A 22,454-nucleotide genomic window follows, 5' to 3' on the forward strand; every position below is an offset into this window, starting at 1 on the left:
TTGAGAGAGAGAGTGAGAGAGAGAAAGAGCACAAGAGGGGGGAGCGGGAGAGGGAGAAGCAGACTCCCCGCTGAGCAGGGAGCCTGATGCGGGATTCGATCCCAGGACTCCAGGATCATGACCTGAGCCGAAGGCAGTCGCTTAACCAACTGAGCCACCCAGGTGCCCTCTGCATGCTATTTTTTTCTGTCTCTCTCAGTGGCAAGACAACCTGACTAGGATTTATCTGCCTTAGTTCCTGAACAGTGTCTTACCACAAAGAGCATGACAATCACAGTATGATTTTAGATATTGCAGATCTTCTCTTGTCCCAGCTTGGATGTTAAATAGCTACTGAGCAAATCACTGATCTCCTTGGCCTTGGTTGTTTTCTTCCCTGTGAAATGAACAAATTAGGCCACATGATTTTTAAGGTCCTTTCCAGTTCCAACCCTTAATCTTTTCTATAATAGAATATTTGTCTTAAATGTCAATCAGAGGGGGACTGTGTTATAACTCCATTCAAAATTCTGCTCTTTGAACAAAATGCTGAGAATTTTTTTACTACTAGTTATACCTAGGATAACCATCACAGCTTAATTGAAAAGTTCATGTATATCCTCCCAACATCTTCTTAATGGTATGAAAATGGTATCCAGTCCCAACATGCAAGATCAATATCAGGATGCCTAAACTGGAGCAATCCAGGGCTATTGCAATACTTCCAGTCTTACTTCACCTTTGTCACTCTGACATACTCAAAGTTGTAACAAGGTACCTGCAATGCAATTCCGATTCTAACTGCCTGGAGTTATTTCAGATTTCACAGATTAGGGGCACTGTCTCCCTCAAGACTGCCCTCACTCCAGACACTAGCTGCAAGCCTGAAGATTCCCAGGTCCCTTGCTTTTCTGACCAACTGGCTACAAAATCAAGAGTTCCCACTACTTCTTCAGATTTATTAATTCTCTAGAATGACTCACAGAACTCAGGAAAATACTATACTCATGATTACAGCTTTATTGTAAAAGATACCCATCAGGCTAGCCAAAATAAGAGACCCATGGGGTGAGATCTGGGGGAAGCCAACACCAGGCTTCCATGTCTTCAGAATGTTTTCACCTTCCCAGTACATCAGTCTGTAGCAGCAACCAGGAAAGCTCACCTGAGCTTTGAATGTCCAGAGTTTTTACTGGGTTTCATTACCTAGGCAGGAATGATGGAATCATTGACCATGTCAATCTCCAGGAGGTCAGGCTGACATCTTGTGGCTCAAATCCCCAACCCATCACAGATTTTCCTTGACTTCATGATGGGATTATGTCCTGATAAACCCATTGTAAGTTGAGAATATTGTAAGTCAAAGATGCTTTTTATACATCTAACTTACTGACCATCATAGCTTGGTCTAACCTGTCTTAAACATGTTCAGAACACTTATATTAGCCTACATTTGGGTAGAATCATCTAACACATAGCCTATTTTATAATAAAGTGTTCAATATTTCATGTAGTTTATTGAATACTGTACTGAAAGTGAAAAGCAGAACAGTTGTATGGGTAGTTATAAGTGTATCATTTGTTTACCTTGGTGACTGGGAGCTTTGGCTTGTTGCCACTTGGTGCCCAGCATCACAAGAGAGGAACATACTGCATATGGCTGGCCTGGGAAAAGATTAACATTCGAAATTTGAAGTATGGTTTCTGCTGAATGTGTACAGGTTTGTATTATCATAAAGTTGGAAAAATCCTAAGTTGAACCATCATAAGTTAGGGACCATCTGTAATTACATGAGTGGTCTTTCCACCATGGCCTGCCCCCATCCTGAAATTACCTAGGGGTTCACCAGGAATCACCTCATTAGCACAAACACCCATGATTTCAGGGGCCCACCATGAGTAATAAAGACACACCCATCATTTAGGAAATTCCAATGCTTTAGACGTTCCCTCCCAGGAATCAGGGACAATGGCCAACCAAATTCTTTATTATACCACAACACTAAAAGTCATATAACAAAATTTTGTTTGTTGCTTTGAAATCTTAGAAACTCTTCCAATTCAATAGTTATAAATTGGGAGCAGTCTTTTGGAATTGGTAATATGCTTATATAATAATTTTTCACATAATGATTATACCAAGGAGAAATGTAGTTGACATTGGTTTGTTACTGAGACTATTATTTTTTTTTTTTAAGGATAGAGAGAGAGAGGGGTGGGGTGGGTGGCACGGAACCTAATGTGGGGCTTGATCTCACAACCCTGAGATCATGACCTGAGCCACAATCAAGAGTACAACGCTTGACCGACTGAGCCACCCAGGTGCCCCCTTACTAAGACTTGTTTATATCAGATGGACAATACGCCTTTAAAAAACAAAAATAAATGAATAAAAAAACCCCACCCAGGTCCTGCTCTGTACTGCAAGAACTAACAAGAACTATACACAATTTAATTTACTCATTGGAACTAAAAAATTATTGCTAGACCTTTATTTCAAAGTGATATCTTACTCAATGACAAAAAATTGAAGACAACCGATACTTTTTTCTGAGAGGCTGCTGAAGTACAGGGTTAACGTGGCATCAAATTCAACACCATACTGAGATCCCAGGAGGCAGGAGCATTCCTGAACGTCCTCTATAGGCATGACTCATTTCTAGAGATAGTCTGACAGGAGATGATTGAAGCCCACTAGGCATGTGCTGGTGCTTTTGCCTTTTGCTTTATTTGGTGTCATTTGTCAGCAGGAATGATTGACATGTGTGGTGTCGGTTGACATGTATAACTTATATAGCCCTAACACCCCGTTTGCTCCAGATATCCAGGGTTCCAAACAGTTTCACCTACAGATCTTCCTGAACATCAAGGTGCAGGACAAAAACACCAGTGATTTTATTGGAATGAAGCCAGGCCACTGGCTTTTTATAATAGAGGTCCTCAAGATTGGACAAAGGAAAAGAACGGGATGACCACATACTGTTTAGCAAGCTACGAGTGAGGCAGTGAGCAATATCTCACTCAGGAGCATGACAAGGAAGTACTCCTGACCAACATCGTGATCTGTGAGAGCAATGGGAATGAGGTGCCTTCAGTGAAGCAAAAGTATGGGGTTAGTAGTGAATCAGAGGACATTTCATGGGTGGGTTACAGTAACTCATTAAAAGGGATGGAATGAACTTGTGTTCATTGTAGAAAATAACCACGACTTATCCATAAAATAGTTAGAGGACTCAGTCTGCTTCATGAAAGCCAGATATTGCAGGACCGTGAACCCCTTGTTAAGGGTAAATGATACTATGGCTGACGTATCCTTTCTAGTAGACCTCTTTGACACATTCTCAAAAGTTTTCTTAGGCTTTACTATAAGCCCTAGACTTCAGCTACAGTGGTAGCAGATACAATTCATATTAGCAACTGTGAATTCTTAGGTAAAAGAAATCTGGCAATTAGTAATTTTTTTCAGAAAGAACATCAGCTCTACTTAATAACTATATATTCTGCATTGTAAAAATTTTCTTTTTATTTAAAAGTTGGATTTTTGTGATTTTTTTTTAAAAAAGCTGTGGGAATCTTTATTTAGAAATTTAGATGGCATAAGGTAGTAAGTTTTCATATTTTAATAAAATTGATTTTTAGACAGTGATTGGTGGTCTCAGTCTTAACTAACTAACAAAAGAATTTAGTACAATTTATTATTTTTAAAAAATTATTAGTATTGCTGATTACATGATTATTATTACATTGATTACAGCAGTACATGATTAACTTTTTGAAGTCTGAGGGAAGTAACGATTAATGGAATGCAAAAATGCCATCATAATTGCATCCCTAAAATCATACCAGAAAGATACATCAGTGACATGGTTACACTAAACTTTCAAGGCCCACATTTACCACTTTAAATAACTTAGTCTCTTACCAAAAATAAGTAAGTAAATAAGTAAAATAAAATGAATTTAAAAAGATCCCCTCCTTACCCTGTTTAAGATCCCACAACCCATTAAATCTGTCTTCTATTGGATGTTGAACATAATGGTATCATAAACTTGATGAAAGCTATTCATTTATGATGGCCATGTGGCCATTGAAGTAAATTGGGATAGTTTTGTGCATTATAGAGAAGGTTGTATGCCAATTAATAGTGAGGCACCAACTATTAGCCCAGCACAGTATAAAACGATAGTCATGGTTTGTGGCCTCCATGGACCCTAAAATTTCTTCTTATTCATTTATTTCTTCAGTTGGTATTTATCGAGTACCTGTTATGTACCAAGTATGGAGTGTGGCACTGAGGATAAAGGAGTCCACAAGACAGACAAAGTCTTTTTCTTGATGGCGTTGATGGAGCTGTGGAATCTGCTGCTGAGACAGTTGAAAGATAGATCATGCTTATCTTTTTATTTTTAAAGGGACACTCATTTCATTAAAAATTCCCATTAACTAATGAATTATTGTCCTAGAACTTAGAGAATGCTTCAGGAATTCTGAACTTCTGTAATAATAAAGGAATTTTGCCAGTTGGAAATTTCTCTTTGGAAAAACATAACATGTTTCAGAGCAGATGTTTACTGAAACACCTTTCTCTACAGTCTGCTTTTGCTGTTGAAACAGTGTTGCCAACAGTCAAAGTAGTCTTTTGTTTCTGAAACAGGTGGCTTCCATAATATGACTAATTTCCGACTAGGTCTGTTCTCTCTAACTCACAGATGAGTTGCTAATAATTACTTTAGATATGACATGTTAGTTAAAAAGTTCTTGATTAGGATGAAAATGTCTTCTGTGTCTGTCATTGCCAATGTTTAAAGCATAATCATGTTTGTTAGCTTAACTATGGGTTTGAGGTAGGTAATTACAGCTAGAAAGAACCAGAGTTTACAGTGCTGTTAAAAGCATAGTTCAAAGTAAAATGCCTCAGACGACTTTTATAACAAGGCAGAACATAAAAACAAACACATATATTCTCATACACATGTTTTTCTTGTAAGATCTAAAAAATTTGCCTATTGATTTTTTATTTTCATCAGTGTCAAAGAACAGAAATGGTAGAATAAGGGTAACAATTACAAGTGTGGATTAAAAAATAAATAAATAAATAAACGGGATCCAAAAGGACATCTGAAGACCAGTCAAATGATGAAAGAGGATACTAAAATGAAAATTATGCTGTTCATTGTGGAGTAGATATGAAGAAAAAAAAAGGATGCTGAGTTTTGTCTTATTGTCTGCATCACTTTATATCTATTAGTAAATTAAAAAAATCCTTCCCCTCCAGGACAGATATGTTTCCTTTGCCCTTGCGTCTTTTTGACAATCATGCTTCTGAAGGACACCTCAGCTGAGTGGTACTGGACCCAACTGACCTACCTGTCACTTACATCTGTTGTTATGGGCACGAGAGATTTGGAGCAACATATTTAATAGCATACATTCCTGATTTTAACAAAAGATACTAGTGAAAGTGCATTAATAGAAATACTGGGTGAAAAAGTGCTAGAATCAGCTAGAAAGAACATCAGATATGGGCAGAAAGAAATAAAAACCTAGTGAGTTAAAAATGAGACCTACTAATGCCAAGGAGACAAATACATGCATCCTCACTCACCAGCTCCAGCTCTTCAAATCCTGACCCCATCACTTTTTAGTTCTACGACCTTGGGCAAATTACTTAACTTCTTTCTCCATGCTTCAGCTCTTTCATCTTGACGTAGGGATAATACTGCTTTCCTCAAAGACTTGTTAACAGGATTAAATATGATAATAGTTGTAAAATATTAAAACAGTGTCTGGGGACACCTGGATGGCTTAGTTGGTTAAGCGTTTGCCTTTGGCTCAGGTCATGATCTCGGGGTCCTAGGATTGAGCCTTGCATGGGACTCCCTGCTCAGCAGGGAACCTGTTTCTCCCTCTCCCTTTCCCCCTGTTTGTGCTCTCTCTGTCTGTCAAATAAATAAATAAAATCTCTAAAAAATAAATAAAACAGCGTCTGGAACATAGTAAGTACTCATAAATGTTTGTTATTATTTTCAGTTTATCATCTTGTTCATAAATATACAATTATTGGTCTCATTACTGGGAATGGTTTAGTAAAAGATCAGAAGCTTTGAAGCCAGGTAGATGGGTTTAAATCCTGCCTCTGCCACTTACCAGCAGTGGGAACTTGGGCAAGTTAATGTCTCTGTGATTTTGTTTTCTTACCTGCAGTATCAGAAAAATAGTAACTATCCCTGGGAATTTTGTGAGGATGAAATAGTTAAAGTATATAAATTGCCAACAGGACTTTTCCCTTCCCTTTCTTTCCTTTCTTGAAGACATGTTAGGGCAAAGGAATTCCATCGTTCCTACGGGGCCTAAGTCACCCTAGTGGACTGGTCTGGTCTTCCTGACTCTCCCCTGTGGCTGGAGCAGTCACACACTGAGAGGAACAGTCAATGGCCAGTTGTAGGTAGGCCAGAGCTTTTCTAGAGTTATATCAATCTCACTGACTAATCAGTGTTAGCTGTTGAGTCTAACAACTTATTTTATGCAGGAGGTGCAGGGATGGCAGAAGCCCTTTAGCCCCGATTAGGACCTCTAAGACAGAGAAGTCTCTGTTGTAGCATTTTGAATATATCCCCACCGCCCCTGCCCTTTCTAGGTCCTCAAAACCCTTTTGGGATCTGGCCAGGTAGGAATCTCTGCATCTGCGCCTCTGCTCTTTACCCTCCACAGTGATTCTCAATTTTGACCAGAGATTAGGGACCCTTCCCTAAACAGTAAAATAAATGTTTGATTTATCACCTTAAAAAAATTAAAAATTTTAAACTAACTTTAATTGTAGCAGGTTCCTTTAATCTTAAGTACATAGGCACTCGGATAGGCTAGAGATGAACGGTCTCAGAGTCGGAGGCAGTCTTTGAAACACGAGTCCACGTAAGCTTTCATTTACTTCTCTTGTTTTTCACCGTAAATCCTTGACTTCTTGAATCTGGGGCTGCCTAGCCTGCTTTCTGCTTAATCCTCCAAAATTCTGCACTTGAAACTACCTGTTTCTTCTTGTCTTTCTCATCTCAACTGTGGGAGTCTTTTCCCAATTATCCTGTCAAAAGTAGAGGAGAAAGATTTGAAGAAGTTAAAGACATAAGGCACAATATAATCGAAGGACTATTATGCAGACATTTTCTCATTATAATACATTTTACACATGGTACTGATCTGGTGTCTATCAATGCCAATGGAATGGTGGCAAGTGTAAGGGGAGTGTAGAAGGGGTTTATGAGATATAGAGAGATCAGGGAAGGCTTCTTGGAGAAGATGGGATTGGGAAGGGCGGAGGATTTAGACATGTCCTTCCTGGTGAGGGAAGGACAAGAAAATGATGTGTTGTGGCATTTATGAAATATTTGACAAATACAATGAACAAATTGAAATAAGTGAATAAGTAAATTGTGTCTGGAGGACCAGTTAGGAGCCCATAATAGAATGGTCTGGTTTTTAAGTGATAAAACAGCAAACTTGAGAGGGTTTGAGAGACCTCATGTGAGTGGATCAAAGAGCATGTACAGGGCTCCTGCCCTGGGTTTGATATCTGAGGCTCCAGAATTCAATATTTATACCGCAAAGCAAATCCATTAAGACAGAGTCACAGGTACGGGACTGTAACTGTGCATATTTATGTCTAAATATTTATACATCCATACATATAAGTCTGAATAATTTGGAAATAAGCAGGGAAATGTGAAGGTTGTCTTGTTCCACATATTCACTTGGAGTACATCTAATAAGTAAGAAGCTTATTTCCTGTAATGCACTGGGAGCTAGGACCTATTCAAAGGAGAAACTAGCTGAGATAATCCTGGAGGCACAGATAGGAGTGGTTTGTCTGGATTTTAAGCAATGATTGTTTCACTGAGCTCTGTCCTTGTTTAACTACATAGAGAGCGTAAATTTTATTTCTGACCAGTGCATTTTTTAATTTTTTATTTTATTTATTTATTTTTTTAAAAGATTTTATTTATTTATTTGACACAGAGAGAAAGAGACAGCAAGAGAGGGAACACAAGCAGGGGGAGTGGGAGAGGGAGAAGCAGGCTTCCCACTGAGCAGGGAGCCCGATGTGGGACTCCATCCCAGGACCCTGGGATCATGAGCCGAAGGCAGACGCTTAACGACTGAGCCACCCAGGCGCCCAGTGCATTTTTTTTTAAAGGAAGATCAAGAAACTAGTGTATAAGAGGGGGACAGCCAGGCATTTGCAAGCCATGTTGTATGAGGAGCAGTAGAAGAAATGGAGAAATAGATAGAAGTTAATGTTATTAATGTATGTGAAAAGGTGACAGCATTTACTCCATGATGCTCTGGAGACAAAAACTAGAATATGTAAATTTCAACTCACGGTGATAGAGAATGTTCTACAACTCACAGTTTGTTTATTTATTTATTTATTTATTTTAAGATTTTATTTATTCATTTGAGAGAGAGAGTGAGAAAGAGAAAGAGCACAAGAGGGGGGAATGGGAGAGGGAGAAGCAGACTCCCCGCCGAGCAGGGAGCCCGATGCGGGACTCGATCCCGGGACTCCAGGATCATGACCTGAGCCGAAGGCAGTCGCTTAACTGACTGAGCCACCCAGGCGCCCAATATACACAATTTTTGGCAGTTATATCTCAGTAAAGGTGGGAGTAAGAAAGAGAAATAGCTAGGCAAAAACATTTCATATTTTACCTCTATTTTATCTCTAAATCATCTACCAGGCTCAAAATACTATTTTAAAAATTCTTAATGAGTAGTCAGTAAATGGGAAATGACTGAAATATTGTTACCTTTTATATTTAATGGAGTCGACATTTATACAATTTAAGTATGGAAAAAAATCGTAGTTGTAAAGAAGTATCCTCTTAGAGCCTCTATATTTCAATTTTTTACAGTTTTTTTTAAACCTGTATTTCTGGATTTGCGTAAGAGTAATTTTTTTCCCCGAAGTTTCTTGCAGTCACTATTGCAGAGATAAAGTATTCTATTTCATGAATGCTATATGGTTAAATCACCACAAATATATTTAATTCTAAAAGTCACCTGTTTAGTTGAGATGGATTCAGTAATTTACGTAAGGTTCCTTTTCCAAAACTGCCATTGCAATTCAATTAAAAAGAAATTTCTCAGGGCGCCTGGGTGGCTCAGTTGGTGAAGCGTCTGCCTTTTGCTCAGGTCATGATCTCACAGCCCTGGGATCGAGCCCCGCGTCGGGCTCCCTGATCAGCGGGGAGTCTGCTTCTTCTGCCTCTGCCTCCCCCCGACCCCCCGCTCATGCTCTGTCTCTCAAATGAATAAATAAAATCCTAAAAAAAAAAAAAGAAATTTCTCATTTGCAAATACTCATAGGTGCTGTGGTATTTAAAAATCCATCATTTGTACCTAGTTCTTTAGTCACCAGTCATCTAAATAACACAGAAGTTCAACTTCTCAAACATGGAGATGGAATGGAACAGTCCCTTGGCAAAGCTTCCAGATGGGACTTTTTCACCATCCAATAAGGCTGGATTGTAACTTCATATTCACAACTAGTCCCTATCTTTGTGGTTATTTAAGTGTCAGACCCAAAGATCAGTGTTTGGATGATAATATTATAAGGGACAGTAACTTGCAGATCAGTGGATTGTACTTCTGTGTACCCTATCATTCCCCAAAGTCACCGTCTCTGAACTAGTGTTCTGTGTTGACAGAAAGGAGAAAAGGAATAGTCTGCTTCTTAGAATAAGGGAACTACGTGTGAAAACATCCACTTCAGTGACTAGATGAGAACCGTGTATAATTATTAGAGACATTGTTCATGTGCAAATAGATGTTGATAAAATTCTAGAAAATGGTTTGGTGTCTAAGAAGTTGGACATTCCACCAGAAATAGTTTTGATTATGTATTTATTTAAATTTCCTTAAAAAATAGTGCCAAGGAAAATTCAGACAAACTACAGCAGAATCACTATAAATTCAAAATTAGTCAAGTCTGAATAATTGAAGTTTTGATACACTAGAAAAATTGCAAAAACTTAAAATTTTCAATAACCGCACCTGAGATCATGGGTCAGTAAATAGCCCTGCCTATGGCATCTTTTACGTGCCTGTGTTATGCTACAACATTTAACTGTTTGTGTTCTTGTTGGGCTCTCCTCATAGGGACTTCATTCATTTATTTCATTCCCCAACAAATATTAACTGCCCTACTGTATACCAGGTGCTGGGGATACAACAGAGAACCAATCAGAGAAAAATATAGGTTTTCAAGAAGATTCTATTTTAATATGAGAGACAGAAATAAAAACCAGATAAATAAGCAACATACAGCATATGTTAGATGGGATTTCTCTAAATATTCACCTCTGCATCACTCATATCTAGCACAATACCTGGATATAGTAAACACTCAAAAGCTACTCACTGCTAGATTGATTTATGAGATAAAATTGACCTATAACATCATATTACTTTCAGGTGTACAACATAATGATTTGATATTTGTGCATATTGCAAAATGATCACCACAATAAGTCTAGTAATGTCACCACAAAATTCCCTCACCTGTGGCAAGCACCAATCTGTTCTCTGTATCTGTGAGTTTAGCTTGTTGTTGTTGTTTGTTTGTTATAGATTACACATATGAGTGAGATCTAGATTAATTTACTTTTATGATTACTCAGAGGAACAAAAACATAATTTTTAAAATTACCTTTGCTTTTAAATGTGAACAGCCACTGGAGTCCTGAAGTGGCCCACAGATACACATAGACTTGCGGTAGAGGCTGTATAGAATCACTTGCAGAATAAAACTGTTATCTATGAGTAAAGTAGCCTGGCAGATTTATTAATTGTGGTGACCTTAACAATGGGTATAATTGTATTACATGGCCCAAATGAATGGATATTTTATGTCACCATCTACCCATATCAGATGCTCTGAATTCATTCTAAAAACCTCTTATCTATAGTTTATCTGTACTTTAATTTATTTACATAAATAAACTTCAGTTTTTTTTTTTTCATGGAAACATACACATGTGTGTTGGCTTTGAACTTCACTATTCCCAAAAGTAAGAAAAAGTCAGTACTTATATCAGTGTTTGTCCTCTCTTGGGTCGTTCTATTTGTGCACATTTGACTTGCCATATAAGTTATCATTTTTGTAGTTCTAATGTCAGTTTGAACTCAAAGGATCCAGATGTCTACGTCAATGTTCCTGCTACTGTTCATTTCTTTTTGTCAGTGTTTTGCAAAATAACATCACTTTGTGGAATGTGAAATGGATACCTTGCAGCTTAGCTAGTTAAGTTAAACAACTATAGGACTGAGAAAATATCTGTATCAATGGATTTTATTTTGCTTGTTTTGCAGGTGACAATGGCCAACATTGGAATAAATGGAGATCATTCTCTGGAGACCTGTGAAACAACACTTTTCGCTCTCCGAATGGCAACATGGAATCAAATCTTAGATCCCTGGGTGTACATTCTGCTGCGGAAGGCGGTCCTTAAGAACCTCTACAAACTGGCCAGACGCTGCTGTGGAGTGCATGTCATCAGCTTGCATGTGTGGGAGCTTAGCTCCATTAAAAATTCCTTAAAGGTTGCTGCTATTTCTGAGTCCCCAGTTGCAGAGAAAATAAATCAGCAAACGCCTGGTTTAATAGGACAGTAAGGCAGTGTAGATCTAGGGCAACTTTCAGGCAAGTTTTGTCAATATTTCAGTTAATTGGATAGAGATAGAAAGCCTAACTGGAAAATTCAGACCTCAGCAGTTAGTTTGGGGGTACTTTTGTCAGATTCGGCTGTTGAAATTTGTTAAATTCACTGTACAATTGCATCTTTTCACTTGTTTTTGTCAACTGGAGGTAAACATGATGCGATGATGCCATGGGAGTCAAAATGAAAAAAAATTTGGCTTATTTGTGTTATTCACACTTTTGGAATGAGTGACTCTGTTGAAGCCTAAAGCATTTGCATGTCCTATTTGTCAAAGAGCATCTTTCTGTTGACTTGCACAGGCAAAGAGCTGTTTGGGTGTCATTGTTCTGCAGCTGTTCCTGATAAACGAGGCTCATGAAGTGGAGCATGCTCATTGTGGGGTCTGGTCTGTTATACCCCTCATTATGTAGCTTCAATCAATGTATGTACGCTCATGTCTCATGGGATTCACGGTGGCTTTTTATAGTGACCTCCATGACACCAGGTGTGGCCATCAGGTTGCCTGACCTCGTGAGGCTCCTTAGAACGAGCCTATCCTTGTCATGTTGACAAATATGACTGCTTGCATGTATTATTGTGAAGGTAAATTGTTGCTTGAAGGTTTTTTTGTGTGAGTCATAGATTTGCCCAGTTTTCACATAATCTCCTTTTCCTCTGAAAGTTCTAGTGCACAGTAAATAATTTTTTGAGAAACAAAGGCTCTATCTCAGCACATATCTGGGTGATTTGCCTTATAGCAGTTCCTATGAAGCTCTGGCACAGATAATGCAAACAAACAGAACTTAAAACCATGTGGATAGGTACAAAGCATATTGGCAAAGAAGTTCTACTTTGAACTGCCATTTCTGTATTAGAGAACAAAAGAAACACAATCTATATATAATATTCAAAGACTATCTGCAGCTAGAGTGTTTGTGCTTTCTACACACACACACAGCATATCAAAAATTTCTGTTGAAAGCTAGTTCATTAAATCTGTAAGATGGCATCTTCTAGAGCCTATGTTACCTATGTCAAGGGGAAAATTGGCAATTAGTCAGGCATTTGGTGATCATTATTACGGGTAACCAAGAGATCAGGGGATAATGATCTCTCTTCAAATTTCTCAGTAATACTTCAGACTTCTTTGCTTCTTTGTGTAATTCAACCCCCCAAATTTTAGTAATCATTGAAAATGTCCTGGGGCTAGCAGAACATAGGGTAGGGAGTTCTGCTTCACAGTAAGGAAATGTATTTCTGTAAAAGAATTATTGCTTTCATTACTTGTGGTCCATTTAAAAAATTAACCTTCTCTGTGAGACTGATTTCACGTTCTCCAGGAAATCTATGTGTCTCAGCTAGACTTAAATTATTATATTCACAAATTTTTGCTTTTGACTGGTAATATACATTGGAAGTTGTCAACTTTTGTGAATTTTGGTAAATTCTTATGAACAAATGAAAAGAAATTAAGCAAATAACCTCATTGAAGATTTAAAGGAAACCACTTTTTTCCAGTGAATTTAAAGAGGGGAAATACACACACACACACACACACACACACACTCACACAGGGGCACATGATATTCTTAATTTAAGACCAGTAAATGATGAATCACACAAAGTTAGGTTATTCTCATATATAGAATACATAGTAGTTGCTCATAAAATACTTGCCAAGTTGAGTTACAGACAAGAGTTTTTTTGATGCAAAATGGGCATGGACTTGCAAAGTTTTTGTGCATTTTTACTTAAAATGACAATTACATATTGGTTATTTTGATATATATATGTGTGTATATGTATATTTAAATATCCGGTGTATATACTTAAAAAAAAAAAGCCATTGCAATTTGTGATTGCTGTTACATTACAGGAATGTTCTCATGTGTTTCAAGAGCACTTAAAGCCTAGAACACTGAGATGGCTTTAGAGGAGACATTTATTTCCCACAGCTCCTTAAGAGAGTGTTGGTGTCCTGGGAGCTGAGTCACAAGGAACCACAGCTTCATCCTTCCTCCTCATGCTGGATAGGATGCTGTAGCAAACATTTCCATGTATTGTGACCCGGGAGACGCATGCAGAGAAACTCTTGTTCAGGGCTCCCGGCCTCTTCTCCTCAAGGGTTCTAAGTAAATGGCATCATGGTTGTTCTATTGCCATGATGTCACCCTGGCCACATATATCTACAGTGAGGAGATACTGTGACCTTACCATACGTGGGAATGCATGGGCGTGTAAGGTGTTAGGGAATGACAGGGCAGTCACTCTCTGCATATCCTGGAAGGATTCTCTTTATTATCTGAGCACAGGCTTAGGGCAACTAAGTTGGTTTATAATGAGGTTAAACCCAAGAAGTAGACACCAAAAATTGAAAAAAAAAAAGTAGTAAAAGAATATGCATTTACATTGTGTTAAGCCTTTTGTCCAAGGAAAATGAAATAAAGTGAACACAATATGCATATATCTGACTTCAGAATTTTATTTCTGTTATTATATATATTTCAGTGTAGTTCAGCATCTTATTGTGTGTTGAACAATAGAGTGTAGCATCCATCAACCACTTTCATAGAAATGTTCAAAGTGAAAATACACTTGTTCCGATTACTGGAAACAAATAGTACAAATAGTGTTCACCAGGTTAACCAATTTTGAAATTTTAAGTTCTGTTTTAAAATTTATAATTAGACTGTCAGAGCAACTGAATTGCCCTTCTCATTGGGTAAAGTAGTATCAAAGCCACTTCACTTACTATTTGATCATATTACTTCTGGGAAAATTTATTATTCTGGGCAAATGACTTGCAAAAGCCAGGCTTTTTCTTTTGTTAATGAATTTAAAAACTGAGACAAAAAAAGCCAACAGCATATGGGTTTTTATGATTATGAATACAAAGATAATGCTGACTCATAATTAGTTGTAAGTGCATCCCAATGTATCACACTTTTTACTGAGGATTTAACTAAGTGCAGAAATATTCTACATTTTTTCCTAAAGGCTGAAAGTTCCTTTTAATTATTTGTATTGCTGAAGTGCAAAATACCTAAAAGTCAACTCATACACACACACACACACGCACGGACACAGATGTATCTGTCTTACGCAATAAATGGTCTTGTTTGCTCATTTTCAGTCTTTAGTAGAAAAACCCACTTTAGTTTTGTGTCTAATCTGAACTTACATCCCAGATAAGAGCACTTGCTAAACACCTGGATGAACTTTTTGTGAAACTTGCTGTTAGCTTTGCCTGTATCACCATCATTGCTCCAAATTAATAAATGAAGGTCAGAATATGAAAGATGAGAATGCACATTTTCTTACTTCTTCATCTGGGTGTCAAATATTTTACCACGTGGTAAATAATGTTGGACTTCAACTTGTTACTGAGGTATTTTAACAGTAGATACAATGTGTTATGTGAATATATTTTGTGTTCTTCATACTTGCTGGACCGTATGAGATTAAACAGTGATATGTATATTTTGTGACTTGTATCAGTGTGCAACTCATATAATTTTAGTGTTTTGACTAGTTTAAAACTTCAAACAGATGATTTACAATAAACTTGGACTAGTGTTTATCAAGAGTGGCTATTTCTTGGAAGGTCATTTAAAGCTTGGAACTCTTGAACCTAAACTTCCATTTTTATCTATTTGGTGGGAAGAACGCCGCCTGTTCCAACGAGCAGTTCAAACTCCCAGTCCAAACCCTCCCGCCGCCTGAGCCCTCCTCCTCCGAGCTGATCATCCTTTTGCTCATGGGAGTCCCCTCTTCGACAGACCCCCGTTCTCAAACAGAATCTTCATCTAGTCAGCCCTCTCCCTACCCTAACCCTCTCGCTGCTTGAACCCCTCTTCCGATGCTGGCACCAACAGAGCCCCTGCCCATGCAAACAACGAGGACAACTGAATCCCCAGCCCCCCTGTCCTCTCTCCAAAAAATAAATAAATAAATAAATAAAACAGCTTCAAAAACAAACCCCTTCGCTCCCAGCTGGAAGACCCCTCAGTGTCCGAGGTAGAATGAAACATGGCTTTTAAATACCCGAGGCCTGGGTTTGCAAGCTCTGCTACTGGTTAGAAGAATTTCAACTTGTTTTCTTTTATTACCTTTGGTATCTGTTTCCTGCCTCCTTCGTTGTTGTTGTTGTTGTTGTTGTTGTTGGGGTTCACCTGGGCAGGTCATAAATTTTGATGGGAATCTGATAATTTCCAAAACACACTGGCCTAGATGTGTCAGGATAGCAGAGAAATGTCAGTGATAACAAACCGCCGCCCAAGTCTTCGTGCCATGAACCTTCAAAGGTTTATATCTCACTCCTGGCTCCTGTCCACTCAGAAAGGGAGCTCTGCCCATTGTAATCACTCAGAGACCTTAGGTGACAAAGCAGCCACAGTCTTCTAGGTTGCTGTTTGCCGTGCTGCAGGGAAAAAAGCATGGTAAATCATGACCTGGCTCCTAGAGCTTCCACCTAGAGGTAAGACGTATTTCTTTTGCTCACACATCTCTGGCCAAAGCAGGTGATGGCCTACCTCCTTCAAGGAAGCAGGTTAGTGCAATACTATGATATGCCTTGGAGGCGAACTGAAAATAATTGGTGGACTGCACAAATGATTTACATATTAGGTCAAATATTTTCATTTTGCCCTTCTAATATAATTCAAACTAGAACTGTTTATTTTAAAGTTTTTTTTTATTTAAGAAAGTCATGGAATGAAAGCATATAAGATTCATTCTTCTAAGTAGCTTGTAAAATATAAAGATAAGGCAGAATGAATGCCACATATGCTGTTTGCAATTAATAGGAATTTTAGAAGTTAAAAAGTCAATATAGAATAAGAAGTGAAAACACTTGTTTTTTTGTTTTGTTTGTTTTTTAATTTGAGAGAGAGAGAGCGAGAGAGCATGCGCACACAAGAGCAGGGGGAGGGGCAAAGGGAGGGAATCCCAAGCAGAGCCCGGCACCGAGCCCGACATGGGGACACTCGATCTCACAACCCTGAGATCATGACCTGAGCCGAAACTAAGAGTTGGATGCTTAACCGACTGTGCCACCCAGGTGCCCTGAAAATACCATTTTATATATATCCTTATTCATACCAAAGTAGAGGCAGAATTACTGAAATCTAGAGGAACTGTATTTTAGATTTAAAGTGTGCTTTACATTTCCACTTATACAAGCATATAAACTCTTAGAGTTTTGTATTTAATAACATTTGAGTTCTTTTTTAATATCTGATTGGTAAAACCTCAAATTAACAAAATGCCTTCTGTTGTAGTGCTAACTTTCCCATGTTCAATAAGGCAATCCTATACTACTATACACCTAAATAATTTTAGTTTAAAAAAAAATGAGATTCTACTAGACATACTGTTGTGTTGTAAAACTTTGGTTTTTCAATAACCCATGTTGGTACATGCAGAGTATTCTTTTTAACAACTTAATACTCTTACATAAGAGAAGTGTACTATAAATAACAATTTTCCTATTGAAGGAGAGCTGTTTTTGTTTTCAGTCATTTCCCTCTTTCCAATTACACTATTTCAATATGCACATCCTTATCCTTTCTTGTGTTCTGTGGGGTTGCTGGGTTAAGGGCACGCACATTTTCAATATCCATAGAAACCGCCTCATTCTCCTAAGAAAATGCCCTATTCCTTCTCTTCCTAAGAAAAGGCCCTATTCCTGACACCACCTACTGTTTATTTCAGCAATCTTTTTATTGTCACCCATGTGATTGGCAAAAATAAATCATATTTAATATTAGCTTTGTTATGTTACTTGTATTTCCCATTGCTAATGAGGCCTAGCATCTTTTCCATACCTTTATTAGTCATTTCCACTTCCTCTGTAAATTTTCTGTTCCTGACCTTTATCTATTTTTAATGTTAATTTTTTTCTTACTGACTTTCAGGAAGACTGTGTATATTAAGGATATTGTCTTAGTCAGCTTGAGCTGCTATCACAAAATACCATGGACTGGGTGCTTAAACAAGAGGAATTGATGCCTCAAAGTTCCAGAGGTTCAGAAGTCCAAGATCAAGGTGCCAGCCAATTAGACACCTGGTGAAAGCTCTCTTTGTAGCCATCTTCTTGCTGTTTCCTCACATGGTGGAGAGAGAGATAGGGGATGGGAGTGTAGGGGAGGGAGAGAAGATAGAAGGGAAAGGAGAGACTGAGAGAGAGAGAGAGAGAAAGAGAGAGAACCCTTGTCCCAAAGGCACAAATCCCATCATGAAGATCCCAGCCCTCATGATATCATTAAACCTAGTTACTTCCTAAAGGCCCCATCTTCAAATACCATCACACTGAGCATAGGGCTTAAACACATGAATTTTGAGGGGGGACACAATTCAGTCCATACTAGACTTTATTTTTTATGAATGTTAACAAATACTTTTCTTCCAAGGCTGCCATTTTCTTCTGTGCTGAAGGCATCTTTCAGCATACTAGATGAGTTCTACATTTTTACTTAGGCAGAGCTAAACTTTCATGGGTTCTTTATTTTGTTTCTTATTTAGAAAAACTTTCTGTCCTCAAAGATTATAAATATATCTGCCTCTGTCGTTTTCTACAGTTAGAGTTTTGTTTTTTATCTTTAGATATTGTAGTTTTCATGGAATTTATTTTTTTGTGCCATGTAAGATAGGGACCTTTTTTTTTTATATATATATCAAATGTGTAACCAATAAACCCAACATCATAACAGCAATTTTAGAAAAAATATTTTTTTTGGTTATATTCTTGGAGTCTTATCTGGGGTACCCTTTTATTAGGCTTTTTGAAATATTGAACTTAGCTCACCTGGCCTCTATTACTAATTCAGGTTGAGAATACTAGTCTAGACCACACAATTGTAAAAGTAATACTACTCTTAGGATTCAACAATGACCCTAAGACCTATCACCAGTAGGAAACGGGCTTTGAATTGCTTTTTTTCAGTAAAGAAATGTTATGTGTATGCCACATAATTTTATGTAATGCTATTTTGTTTTTGCCAGATGTCTGTGTGACCAACAGTTTCCAGATGGTTAAGTGGGTTCATTACGAGCTGTATTAGTCTGCTAGGGCTGCCATAACAAAGTACTACAGACTGGGTGGCTTAAACAACAGAGATTTATTTCCTCACAATTCTGGAGGCTGGAAGCCTGAAATCAAGATGTTGGTAAGACTGATTTCTTCTGAGGCCTGTCTCCCTGTCTTGTAGGTGGCTGTCCTCTCCCTGGGTCTTCACAAGGCCTTTCATCAGTATCTAATCTCCTCTTTTTATAACGACACCAGTCCTATTGGACGAGGGCCCACTCTAGTGACCTCCTTTAACCTTACTTGCGCTTTTGAAGACCTTATCTCTAAATCCAGTGGCCTTCAGTGGAACTGGGGAATTAGGACTTGAACATATTAATTTTGAAGGGACACAATTCAGCCCTAACAAGAGTATAGTCTGCAATCCTGAGATAAAGTTACAGTAACTGACCTACACAGGGATTGAGCTTGTTATCACAAGTTTATTATCCAGTGGTTCTCAAATATTGGCATACATCTGTTTTACATAAAAGACTTGCTAAATGAGATTGCTGGGCCCCACCCCAGTGACTGATTCAGTCAGTCTTAAGAAGGGCCAGAAAACTTATATTTCTTTTTTTTTTTTTTTAAAGATTTTATTTATTTATCTGACAGAGAGAGACACAGCGAGAGAGGGAACACAAGCAGGGGGAATGGGAAGGGGAGAAGCAGGCTTCCCGCTGAGCAGGGAGCCCGATGTGCGGCTCGATGTGGGGCTCGTTCCCAGGACCCTGAGGTCATGACCTGAGCCGAAGGCAGTCGCTTAACCAACTGAGCCACCCAGGCGCCCCGAAAATTTATATTTCTAACAAGGTCCCAGGGAAGGTCCCAGGCACTGCTGATCTGAGGAACACACTTTGAGAACCACTGGCTTAATCAACTGTGCTAACCAGCCACAGATGGCATGATATGAAACATAAAAAGAAAAGTGAAACTTTTAGACAATGCAAAATTGTACTACTATTTTGGTACTGGCAATTTAATTCCTTTCCTAAGAACTGTTTTTCTCTAACCTGAAACAAATTGCCTGAAAAATGTCGGAGTTATGCAAGAAGGAGCTAGAAGAATGCAGGATGCTATAGATTGACAGTAAGAGTCACATACAAAAAGACAAAGCAGATGTAAGTGAGGCTATGGTTTAGATGGTCACATGTCTCTTACTGGTGTCAAAAAGACTTTCGTTGTCATATAGACAGACAAAATTCCCATAGTAGTCTGGAAATATTGCTTATGTTTTATCACTAACCAAAAACCTCTTTTTTTTTCAAAAAAGGAAAAAGAACAGTGCTATTTGGATTATCTTTACATTTTTCTCCCTTATGCTTCCAATGTTTATAATCTTCTTTGATCCTTACGTTTTCCACTCTTATTTGAGTCCAGTTAGTCTTAAAATAATTTCCTACTTCAGTAAAATAAATCCTGAGTCAGTTGTTGGCTTCCAAGGGGAGGAGGGAGTACTGAAACTTTTTCAGTTTCCAAATAAAATATAACACTAATACTTTTGGGACAAGTAAATTATTATAGTGGATTTTATTCGGAACAATTAGAATGACAGTAGAGAATAAATGGACCCAAACTAAATAAAAATACTTGAATTCAAAATCTCATTCTAAAGACATTAAAAATACAGCATCTTTTGTATAAATCCAAGTAAGTGGCATTTCTAAGGTCAGGAAAAAAAAATAAATAAATACAGAAGAAAAAGCCCAGGCTGAAGTTTTTCAAGACATGGTTCCACTCAGGAAAATTCTTTTCTCTCTTAAGAAGAGTATGTCGTTGGTCTCTGGGAGACTTACAAAGAATATCAAACATAAACACAGACAAAAATGTTTTAAGTAGTCATTTAGTTTTTTAATATTTTATTTATTTATTTGAGAGAGAGTGAGTGAGAACGAGCATGAGAGGGGGTTGGGTCAGAAAGAGAATCAGACTCCCCACTGAGCATGGAGCCCTAAGAGGGGCTCTATCCTGGGACTCCAGGATCTTGACCTGAGCTGAAGAAGAAGCTTAACCGACTAAGCCACCCAGGCACCCAAGTAGTCAATTATTTAAATATATCATTCTACAATCTCAGAGTAAAGTATACCAACTTGTAAAATTTCAACTATTAGAAGAGTTGAAAACAGCAACAGGATATAGTTTCCTGTTGATTGTCACATTTGTCATCACTTACGATTATGGTTTTATAAGATTAGTGATTTCCTCAGAGCAATACTCATAAGAAAATGCAAAACAGAGAGCTCAAAAATGTTCTGAGAATTAAAGAAGCTAAAATTAGAAGTACTACATAGCTAAATTGTGGTTAGGCAGATATTAAAAGTGTCCTGTTGTGATGCTTCTAGTGATACCTTAGAAAATAATGGCATTTCCCATGAGGTAGAATTCTCCAGAAGATCTAGCTATAGCCCTTTGGATCTTACCCTTTGTATGATTTGTGGTACACACCTCCTAAGCCTTTATTAATTGCACTAATCAGCAACTTGTAATCACCAGGAAGAATTTTCTAAGAAGAACCCCATGTGCCAAGGTCTTGAGGTGAAAAGGAGCTTGAATTTTTGTGGTGGCTGTGGTTTTGTGCTAAATAAACAGGTGTCAACTGATTTCTGTCTCCTACATTCCCTAAACATGTTAGCCCATCCTTCAGGCCTGCGAAGATAGGTTGTTGGTCCCCTACTGATTTAAGCCCACTACTGCTTATGTCCAACTAAAATATAAATGTATTTTGGACCAGCTTGCCTTCACATGTGAAGAGAATCTATTGTGAATTGTGATTCAATCCAGAATGGAGGCAGCAGTTCATTCTGACCTAATGAAGCATTATCAAGACTTAGCCTACGGCCTGGCATTTCTGTTATTCACTTGTATTTGTGTTTAGGAACTCTCCACATTTCTGATCTGTGAGGAATAATCATGGAGTGGGATTAAGAGGGAGATGATTTAATATCTCTAGCCTCAGAAGAAAAATCTCTGCAGATTTCAAGAATGGAAGATGATCTACCATCACATTACAACATTGCTCTTGGAAATACTTCAACTCTCATAAGTATTACCAGTAATACTTTACAAGATTATAACCACCCTCTGAAATTTCACATTTCAACTGGAATTCTGAGTAAGTTTTGCAAGTAGGTAAGAGTGTCATTATTAAATTTGTAACTCTTACTACCATCTGAGCAAAAGCTTGTGGTTTAACCTTCACTTGCCTAATGACACTTTTTTTTTATTTTATGGAATAGAAGTCATTCTTTGCTCTGATGATTAAGAGATGGTACATGGCTGATGAGTCCCAACATGTAAGCTTCTTGATTTTGCTCTTCATTGCAATTGCCACTGCGGGTCAAGCATCATCCTGGTTTTCCTGATGTCTAGCTGCCTTTCTTTTTCACCACTTTGTTTCCCAAGAGTCACCATTTTGTCTCTTCATATTGAATTTGTAATTTTTTTCCTAAAAAATAATTATGACTACTTTACCTACCTGCTTTCAAATTATTCCTTTCCTCATTGCCTTCAAAATCAGGTCCAAACTACTTAGCATGACAAACAGTTCTTCATTGTCTTGTCTGTAGTGGATCTTTTCTCTAGAGTCTGAGCAGCCTTCTATCCTCCCTTCTCTGAGATTTCTAAATCTCATTCTATCATTATCAGGGGTACTTACCAATAACTATGCTTGTACCTTAAGACTAACTGGATTTCACCATGAGTAGGCCTCTTTATCAAGT

The 22,454-nt window shown here is 37.9% G+C and overlaps 1 protein-coding gene across 2 annotated transcripts in view; it reads left to right on the forward strand.

Annotated features, from left to right (window-relative positions):
* The window catches only part of PTGFR (prostaglandin F receptor), a 108,380-nt gene extending 93,124 nt beyond the window's left edge, over window positions 1-15,256 (forward strand). For both annotated transcript variants that reach the window (XM_081817035.1, XM_006732467.3), the window contains exon 3: window positions 11,344-15,256. In XM_081817035.1, the coding sequence (XP_081673161.1) occupies window positions 11,344-11,646 (303 nt within the window). In that variant the 3' untranslated portion in view covers window positions 11,647-15,256. The remainder of the gene's footprint in view (window positions 1-11,343) is intronic.
* Window positions 15,257-22,454: the final 7,198 nt, after the last annotated feature.

Source organism: Leptonychotes weddellii, chromosome 4 (genome assembly GCF_054177405.1).
Source record: "Leptonychotes weddellii isolate Sample4059 chromosome 4, ASM5417740v2, whole genome shotgun sequence".
Lineage (NCBI taxonomy): Eukaryota > Metazoa > Chordata > Mammalia > Carnivora > Phocidae > Leptonychotes > Leptonychotes weddellii.